General features: G+C 48.5%; 1 protein-coding gene across 4 annotated transcripts in view; it reads right to left on the bottom strand.

The window, feature by feature from the left end:
- Window positions 1-734: 734 nt before the first annotated feature.
- The window catches only part of LOC119379486 (nucleolysin TIAR), a 320,162-nt gene continuing 310,796 nt past the window's right edge, over window positions 735-10,100 (bottom strand). For all 4 annotated transcript variants that reach the window (XM_037648786.2, XM_037648785.2, XM_037648787.2 and 1 more), the window contains one exon: window positions 735-926. In XM_037648786.2, the coding sequence (XP_037504714.1) occupies window positions 788-926 (139 nt within the window). In that variant the 3' untranslated portion in view covers window positions 735-787. The remainder of the gene's footprint in view (window positions 927-10,100) is intronic.

Here is a 10,100-nt window from a genome sequence, read left to right as displayed (position 1 = left end):
TAGCAGCCTTCAGTCTTGCCTTTAGTGTCCCACCGGCCTCGGATCACCAACAATGAAGAAGAGACAGAGTCGTTTATACAAATCTAGCTTTTTGCCAGGGCTCCTTTATTTTCGCTGCAGCGAACGCCTGGGAACAGGCCGCCGTGGCGCCCTCATTCCCAACAGGCGCACGTACAGTGTGCGCAGCCCAACACAGGGGCCCGGCGGCGGCAGCACCAAGAGGCGTCTATAGCGACTATGTACAAGGGTCAAGGTTCACGGCCTTGTTCAGAGACGGAGCATTCACCCCGCCCACACCACAGCCCTCCTCCACAGAGGGAAAACTTGAGCACGAGCAGTTCGCCCACACAGTTTAAAAGGGAGCCTCCCATCCAAGCACACACAATTGGACACACAACTGCCCTGCGGCGATTTCAACTTAAACAACAATAACAAAAGGACCGGCGTGCTTCACGCTGCTCTACAATTCCAAACATGTCTACCCCATCCACACATTAATGACTCACTCGCTACGCTGCTAGAGGAAACTGCAAAGGGATTGGCGGCAGATTTTGACACCCCTCTTTATCATATATATATATATATATATATATATATATATATATATATATATATATATATATATATATAATTAGTTCCCCTCGCCCTGCTGCTGTCTGACCACATAGTTCCAGGAAAAACAAACAAAATGGAACGGCCAGAGAAGAGGAAAGAACAAATGATGAACGGGCGGAGCGGTGTGCGTGGTCTTCTTTCCGTGGGGCGGGGATGCCAGTGGCGGCTCCCTTTACTGGGCCTGGTACTGTTGCATAGGGTATGCGCCGATCATTCCTGGCTGCTGCAGGCCCTGCGCCATAGGTGTCTGCGCGGCTGCCACTTGCGGTTGTCCGGGCAGACCCTGCCACGCCATCTGCATGCCGACGCTCCTGCGACAAAATGCAGTATATATCAGTACTCAGGCAATGCACCACACCTCGCAAGGCACCAACATTTCCATCAGAGGTTATAGTAAGCAATCCTTACTACTTAAGTACGTTTTTCCGCGTTTTCGTAGTCCTTAACCCACTATCGCTGTGTTGTGTATTCTCTTAGTGCAAACACAAATGTAAAAACACTTCGTTTGAAGGCTTCGCTGAAATATTTCGTGATGGTGAATGAAAAGCCCTTTCTAGGACACCCAAAGCTGGGAGAATTCGACACATCAGCAAAGTTTCGGGTTGTGAAAATTTAATTAAAGACCCGTTACCAACCATGACTGTCCCCATGAATAATGCTTCGCAAGAGCTGCACTGTAGCAATGAAAGGTCTGGTGCAGGAGGAAGAACCGATCGGATAATGGCGAGAGATCTGGCTATTCATTTCTACGCAAATAACTGCACTTGCTGCAATCGACGAACACGCGAGTACTGATAGGTCGTGCTTTCAGCGAGCGTATGCAACGTTTCATACATCAGGTGCAACGTTGCGGAGGCTAGCGAGACTTGTTGCACTAGTTGCGTTTTCATTAATAGTCCAATGATTTCTTTCCGTCTTTAGGCTGAGCAATAAATGAAGACGCTTTGTGCCTCAGATATAAACAGATCCCGTTGTGCGGTTGTTAATAAGTTGTCCTGGACCGCTTGGCGCAGGGGCGTAGCCAGAAATTTCTTTCGGGGGGGGGGGGGGGGAATTTGAACCCCCCACCCCACCCTCCCTGGCTACGCCCCTGGCTTGGCGTCTTTCGCTTTTTTGCAGCCGTCGCGGCGCATCACGTGCGGGCTCGTGCTCGGCTTGCACGAGCGTTTACAACGAAGCCAAGCGCGCGCAGTCACTCATCTTGCTGGCCGAACTGCTTGCATAGCTTTCGCAGCGTTGCACCTGATGTATGAAACGGAGTATAGAAACATGGACGGCCAGACTTCTTTTGAAGTAAGCGGCTCCTCAACTGAAAGCGGGTCACGACAGATGACGCTTCAGTTGTAATACATTTCACGTCGCACATTTTAACGGCCCATGCCGCGCTTTATACCAGGAATCAGTCGGTTGATGAATCGCCACTGAATGAAGCGGCGAACCTCTGCGGAGAAGCCCGTACATGTCACCTTTTGCCGTTCGACCAGGAGAAGCACCGGGATGCAAGAAACCTTGCGTACAGTTGCAGTAATGAAGCTGAAATGTGCTGGTACGAATTGCTTTGAAAGTAAGCCACTGGTTCTGTCTCCGCAGACGAACACAAAAATGAGGGAGACATATAGAACTTAATCACTAGCTTTCTTATTACACTTGGTAGCGTCATAATTGCTCATACTGCCAGAAATAAAAAAATAAAAAATGAGCACATGATTTGATCGAATAGACCTCTCCCGGGGTACGTCACACCGTGGCGTCTACGTCACCGGCGGCGGTAGACGGTCTATTATGACTATACGGATTTCAAAAGTGGGCCGTAAAAGACTATTTCAGTGCGAAACAAGACCTAGAAGTCGCCGGCTGTAAAGCCCGCCCACCACCGGCGACCGCCATTTTGCTATGGCGCGTATGACGTCACGTGCAGCACGGAACGGAGCCGTCGTCTTCTACCAAAGTTTCAGCCGCCGCAAATCGTTCAATTTCAGTGCCAAGCTGAAGAAAGCTCAAACATCTCCATATCACGTGCAGCTGACCACGGAACAATATCTTTCTCCGCAATGCAGAGGCTTGCACAGCTAGCTGCTTGTTACATCACGGCTCGCGAGTGCACCAGTGTTGCCCGACTCTCGGGCCGCTCGCGTGTTTATAAAAATATTCGATTATAAATTAGGTGCTCGAGCAAATGCGCTAAAATTTCGCACAGTTTATTTGTGAATGCACAAGGATTAATCCACATAACGCACATTATGATGGAAAATTGGGCGTCATCGCCCCTTTAACAAATACTATCAGGTGAACGCGAGAGCCAGTGACGTCCCTGGCCAGCTTCTGCCATGTTCTCAGCGCTGCTGTTTCGTCTGCTGTGTTGAGCGTTGCGAGTGCTTGCTTCCTCAATCGTCAAACAACGGTGCTTATCTATAGTCTGTGACAGCCTAAGAATAAATATAAGCTCCGCCCACGAGGCCTCATTGCTCATATTTTGCATGCCTCCGCGTTCACAGGAAGTAGTTCCTAAACAATGGCAATAATTTTAACGCATATAAACCTTATTTTGCAATACTGCACTGATATTGAAATAAAGAAAGCAAAGCTAGATAAAATAAATTGTGAAGGCATTCGTTCGTGAAGCATAGTGAGGGGGTGAGGCTTCACAAGAAGAGATAAGCGCTTAAAAAAAGGGGTCTACGTACTATAAGCTTCACGAGTTTAATATAAACAAATTATCACTGCGTTACTGCGTAATACATGCACACAATCGACGCCAAATGAAAAAAAAAAAAAAGAAAACCGCACGGTAGACAAAAACAAGAATTCCAAATATGATATCGTGAAAGTATGATGCAACGCCATTAAAAACACAAGCATATTTTTTTACTCAATAATAGTATTAGCAGCGTTACTTCAGCTACGATCACGATCCATACAATCGATGTGTCACAGCTAGCGCATCATTTCACGGTTTGTACACAACGATTACCTCGCACGGCGTTTCTCATTGCAAGGCGTTCGTGCATCGAGCGTGAGACTTACATGACAGGCACTTCAACCTAGCACATTATTATGGGTGGAACTGAATTCCGTTAAGACGACGCAACTCCGCCAGTAGGCACACGTCACATAATCACACACGCACCAGATGACCACAATTATCTTTTTATAATGCACACACCACTACATATTCTCCACACCTGGTTTGTTTACTTTCGCATTGTGTTGCGCTAACGGGCTATGTTGCTCGCTTTCTTTCTCTCACGCTCCGAACGCATATACGTCACCTCCCAGATGAAAATGGCATGCGAACTTCCAGCTGGAAAGAGACGTTCCAGCTGGATTTTGAGCTGGAATTATCCCTTCCAGCTGGAAAGTCTCCATTGCCAGCTGGAAATAACTGGAAATGGCAGTTTCCGGCTGGAAACAATCTCCACCTTAGGCGGTTTTCCAGATGGAAACAACTGGAAATGGCTTTTCCAGCGGGAAACGAAATCCAGCTGGGCAGTTTTCTAGCTGGAAGTAGTTGCTGCTGCTGGAAAGAACAGGAAATAGGATTTTCGAGCTGGAAATAGAACCCAGCTGAATTTATAATTTCTGGGATTTCACTTGCCAACCGACATGATTATGAGACACACCGTAGTGGAGGGCTCCCGAAATTTCGAATACATGGGATTTAATGCGCACTGACATCGCGAAATACGCGGACCTCTAGCATATTGCGCCTCCATCGAAATGTGACTGTCGCGGCCAGGATCGAACCCACGTCCTTCGGGTCAGGAGCCGAACACTGTAACCACCGTACCACTGCGCTGCCCCACCTCAATTCTTTTCACCTCAAGCTTATGGGAAAACATCATGGAAAGATATATAAAACGAGCACTTTTCGGCTTAAAGTGGTTGGCTCCAGTGGGAGCGTTCACCTTGCACTTTGAAACCTTTCATGTCCTGCCGTTCTGCAGCAACATGTCATTTTTAATAGCCTTACTTATGTTTAGAAGGCTGAATTGTGCAGCAGCACAGATATTTTGTCAACAAAACTGGCCAGTATTTCTTAAGCTTCGTTGTAGCGCGGCAAAGGACAACGAAACGTACGACGACATACAGCGCTATGTGTGGTCGTACGTTAGCCACCCCTTATTGACAGTGTTGTTTACCTATTTTGTGGGAGAGCTCAACAATCTAATACGTTTCTTATAATTTCGGCAAGAATACCTTTGCCAAAAAACTAGTCAGCAAAAAACACCGGTTGAGGCATTTAGTTTTGCGGCCATCCGGCAGGTCACTCATCGTGCAACGATATTACCTCTGTGTTTACGCTTCCAGACTGCGTGCGCGCCTGCTATACAAGGCGTTACCATATATAGCCACTTTATCAACGTTATATACTTCACGCTTGCTCCACTCGATCATGATTAGTCGCGCTAACATTTACGACACGACCAGCGTGTCCATCTTAGTAGCCGCCATGTTTGTTGTTGTTGTTCATTGCATTTTGCACTCAGCGTTAGTTATACCTCTGTCACACGGCCACCACCGAAACCCGTTTATCTCCGTTCCGCATTGAACTCCATAATGGAGCTTAACCAGAATGGAGTTGTGGCCGTGCTACACGGCTCGGTGCAAGCTTTCGATGGTTGTCGCATGGGGCAGAAACAGCGCTGCTGCGCTCGTCGAAACGTCGCATTTTTTGCTTGCGCAGTCGCCTTTAAAGCAACGAAAACGTGTTTTTGTGTGTTGATGAAGTGCTCGGAATCACCATTGCTGTCACAGTGCTTGTGCGTGCGTCGCACACGGCGAGGCGGTAAATGCAGGAGAACGATCCTCAGGTCACGTGGACATAAAGTCACGTGATCAAAGCGATAGCTCATCTAGGTACATCTTCACCTAGGAGCAGAGAGTGTGTCTAGGGACGGTTTAGGTACAACCACCGAACACACGGAACACGTAGTACAATCGCGTGGTGCGTGATGGGTGTGTGTGAGAGGCATGAACGGGGTGGGCGTGTGTCCACAGCTTCCGAGCTAGTAAAGCTGCGTTAATTCGTTACCACTTAAAACGTGGCAGGCCGTTTCAAGCACGTCTTCATTAGCACTGAAACCGACTCTTGGGAAAAGAAATACAGGCAAGTGAGGTGTGAAAACGAAATGTGAAGTGCTAAATGTTGAGAAAGCGCCTATGAACCAAATGTACTGGCAACAGCTAGGTTGAGGCATTTTCATTGGCGTCATGTGTGCTGACTCTACGTAGTTTCCGTGAATGGTTTGAGAAGTGTTTTGCGTTTTTTTTTTTTCCTTCATGTATTGCATGAAGCTGCACACATTTTAAGTGTCCCGTAGAAATGCTTGTACGCAAGAAGAGTAGCTTGGGCTTGTTCGTGTACATACATAACGCAAGCGGAATAGCTCACACCGAGGCAGGGACGGTGTAAGCAAGTCGACACCGAGAGCATGTGTTGTCTTGCTTGCTCCGTCACTGTCTCAGTATGTGCTACTCCGCTTGCTCGTGCTAGGTCTAAGTTATTGGCAGATGCGGACATGTGCGATATATGTATTTTGCAGACGTGAGTACTAGTAGCGCAGTGCAATAGAAAATGTCTGAGGTAGTGCATCTGATGATGCACAGACATAACAAGTGCTTCATGACCAGTTTACTTTGAAGGACTTCATACGTTACGCCTTGCTCCCGACACAGTTTAACCGGTTGTTTACTCCTTTGTTTTTGCTGTTGCAAGGCCTCTTCTCCATGGACATTTTTTATGTTCCTTTTTAAATTGCTCGCATTTCAAAAAACCTTGTCGCAGAAAGTGCAGATCTTGTCAAGTCTCGTGGAGGTGCTAGCGCGCGCCCCGGCGCTTTCGCTGCCGTCCATCGAGAGCGTCCGACAGGAGAAAAGAATCGCTCTCCGCTAACTCGGGAGACGGGAACGCGAGGCTCACTTGTTGCGGGATCGGCAGGAACTGTAGGTAAACTGGGAAAACTTGGCATCGCCTCATAGGGAATAATCGAGCTCTTGATTTCTCTCGTGGTTGACGCTGCACCGTCCCTAGAATTCCCCAGAAAGCGATGTTATACGGAGCGGTGACGTCTGCATCGAACTAGCCAATGAGAGCGAGGATCACCCTCCTGGAGTTACCGCTTCGCCCTCACACTACAGTGGCTAGACGTGCAGAAACAAATATGGCGCGACGCTTCACAGCGGCTGGCGAGGCGTTGGTGTGGAGAGTACAAGCGCTGATATCCGAAAAAATACAACTAAAACTTACACTACGGCGCGTGAAATGCTACGCACAAAATGAGCATAGTTTTTAAAATTATAATTGAGCTCATTAGGACGATTTTGCTAGTGCGGTTTTCAGTGTAGCAGTAGCTGGCTGGGAACGAGAGTACTCCATCGAGCCGAAACGGTCGTTACCGAACTCCCTCCACCAAAAGCTCCATTTAACTTCCTCAGCGAAATGGTGACCGTGTGACATGAACCCCATCTCCCTTGAGGAAAAGACGAGGGAGTTAAACGGAGTTCACGGGTGCCCGTGTGACAGGGGTATTACGCACATATCATGCGTGAGCTTGTGTGCACTGCGACCTATATAAACATAATTTAGTTACACTATTAATGTCTTAGAGTAATTCTGCAATTACTTATAGGCGAAAGAGCAAATTTAAAGCAGGATATAGTTCGAAAACCGACGACCGTAGTTTCGTACAGCCCACGTGATGCGTGTGTCATGGCTGTTGTGTTGGCCCGAGAGGTGCGCGTTTTTGTGCAGTGAGTGAAGAATTGGTTTTAAAGAAGATTTTGTGCAGAAATCGCGTTAATCCAGTTGTATTTTGGAACAGTCCTATGTGTGGAAGGTGTTACGACTTAAGACCGTCAAGCGCTCCCTGTTGATTTTCTGTTCTATGGGTTGTGGTGATTCTTCTGCTCTTCCCCGTCCGCTTGTTCCACTTGAAGGTAACTATAAACTTTTCCCCCCTCATGTTTCAGTTGCAATTATAAGCGTGCGTGCATGCGTTCGTGCTGATACCGAAGGGCTTGCTTATCATGACGTGACAATCACTTGACTGTTGTATGCAGTGTTTCTACGCGTGAAGTACAGTACGTGTGTTCCTTGTTGCCGTAGTCCCACTGGAAAAGTTTGTGCCTTGTGCTCATTGTTAGAGGAGTCGTTGTGACATGCTGCAAGCTAAACGGCACAAGTGGCAATGACAAAGAACCCGTACTTAACTAGTACCTTGTGTACACGTTTTTTTTTTATCTTTTCGTGCTGCTTAACTTGCAGCTTGTTGTAGAGGTGGTGGTGGTGGTGGTAAACATTTTATTCAAGAAATTCACAAGAGAACTGCTGTGTGCCTGAGTGGCAGTCCCTAGTCCGGGACGCCATTGGAGATGGCCGCTGCCCAGGCGCGTGCCACCAAGGAGCGTTGCGCATCCAAGGTGGAGCAGCCGAGCAGGTACTCCTCCCAAGCCTCTCTAGTTGGGATGGGGAAGGGGGATGAGAAAGAAAGTGGAGTTGCAGGACACGAAGCCACAACATGAAAGGTGTCGGCGAGGACCTGACAAGTCGGGCACGTGCCAGAGATTTCCGGGATGAAGTGCCGGGCGACCGCCGGACTAAGGAATTGCACATCCAAATTTGTGCTCGCTCCGTGTGCACTCAGTATGTCTGTACCGATCGGCCATCTCGACCCATCTTTTTTGTGTATGTGTGCGCGCCGCTTTGTAGAAACGAAAGCAGCTCGCTGTTGCGGAGTTGAGCGTTGCTGGTCGCAGGCGACGAGAAACCTCTTTGCATTGACGCTATCACGCTAAACGCACGCGTACCGTACAGCAAGCGTAGCGCTGTTGTAACCATACTGCACGCTTTTATTGGGCGACCACTCAAACGCGCTTCCGTCCGCTTCCAGCACCGCTAGAGCGTCGCAGAGTGCGTATCGCTTGCAGGAAGTTTGTCATCGCCGCGTTAACTGAACAAGGTACTCGCCGCATCTGTGCACGGTCTGGAGCGAAGTGGGTACGAAGAACACTCCCACGACAAATGCGCGCGTCCAGTGCAGCAAGTGGCCCGGCAGTGACGACGTGAGCCGAGAAGGCCACGCGCCGCACGCAACTAGCCAGGAGACGACCGGCTCCACGCAGCCGTACCGCGTTTCACTGAAACTGTCAGTTTTCGTTTAGTAGCAGATCGCGGTACAGACGCACACACACATAGCCGACACTATCCGTTCCGTCGCTATGTCGGTCACTGCATATACCGGACTCTGTAATAGTTCCGAAATGCTCCTTGGCGTCGCCACCGCGCGCTATCGGCACTACCGGATGGTCGTGCGGGAGTGCCAGAATCTTTTCTCCACTTTGGCAAAAACAAAGAAAAGGCTTTGCAGTGGGTAGTTTAGGCAATATTTGCTGTGGCACTGTATATATTTGTTTGCTGGCGGCGATGGCGTAGGCGAGGAGATGCAAATTTTTACTTGCTGGTTAATGCGTACTACCGTTTAGTGCGTAGTTATGCGGCGTTCCCGGCAGGTACGCATTAACGAGGTTCCACTGTATGTATATGTGTGTATATATATGTATATAAAAAAGCCACAAAGAAAAATAATTTATAAAAACTTTATGGCGCGCGGAATCAAACGGGCAACCTCTCGCTTCGCAGCGCGCGGCTTTAGACGGTTAGGCCACGAACAGTACCGTCTTCCAGCCTGCTAACTGCAAGCTATTTATATACACCATTTACTTCAGCATGCTTTCTTAGTCACCAGAGAGATGGCACGATGTGCGCGCGTGGCGCGCTTCAAAGACTGTCGCCCTGGTCCTGCGAATGCCATTGCTCTTCGCCCTACAGGGCGTGGCGTGGTCACCTTCGTGCGCTTATCTCGAAGAAAGAAGGGGCGGCCGGTGGGGTGGAGCGGGGGGTACGAAGGTCACTTCGCTCACTGCAGTGGCCGCGTTTGCGAAATAACAACTGTGGCAATTAGTTCGCGCTCGTCCTGTGCGTACCTGTTCATTCGTTTCGTGCATCCTGCTTTATGTTTGAGCAGTGCGCTTCAAGTGTCGAGCTGCGACGCATTAGTTCGCGCTCGTCCTGTGTGCGTTCTTTTCGTGCGTCCTTTGGGCTCGAGCGACACGCTGGCAATTTCAAGCTGCTTTCAGTTCTTCGCACTACATTCCAATTTATTGCTATCGCATTCATTGCTCCGCCGTCGCGGCGATTTTAAACAGAATGGTAGACAACGTCCTTCACTTTTAACCATACAAATTTTAAAAACAAGATCACCTTGTTTTAAAAACATTTTCAAACTTTGGTGTCTTCCATAAACCACGCATGTTTCAGCACAATTTTGAAGGATAACTATGCATGGGGAAGCCATGAAAATTCAACCTCGGCTCTTTTGCGACTCAATGTGGGCAAAAGACGACGATCCGTGTTGCTCGTCTTTACTGCAACCAAAACAGTGAGAAAAAAATCAAATATGCCTATGATTGTTATTTTATTACAGTGG

Source organism: Rhipicephalus sanguineus, chromosome 1, assembly GCF_013339695.2.
Source record: "Rhipicephalus sanguineus isolate Rsan-2018 chromosome 1, BIME_Rsan_1.4, whole genome shotgun sequence".
In the NCBI taxonomy this organism is placed as follows: domain Eukaryota; kingdom Metazoa; phylum Arthropoda; class Arachnida; order Ixodida; family Ixodidae; genus Rhipicephalus; species Rhipicephalus sanguineus.
Note: the sequence above shows the minus strand (reverse complement) of the source record. Positions and strands in the feature narration are given on the sequence as shown.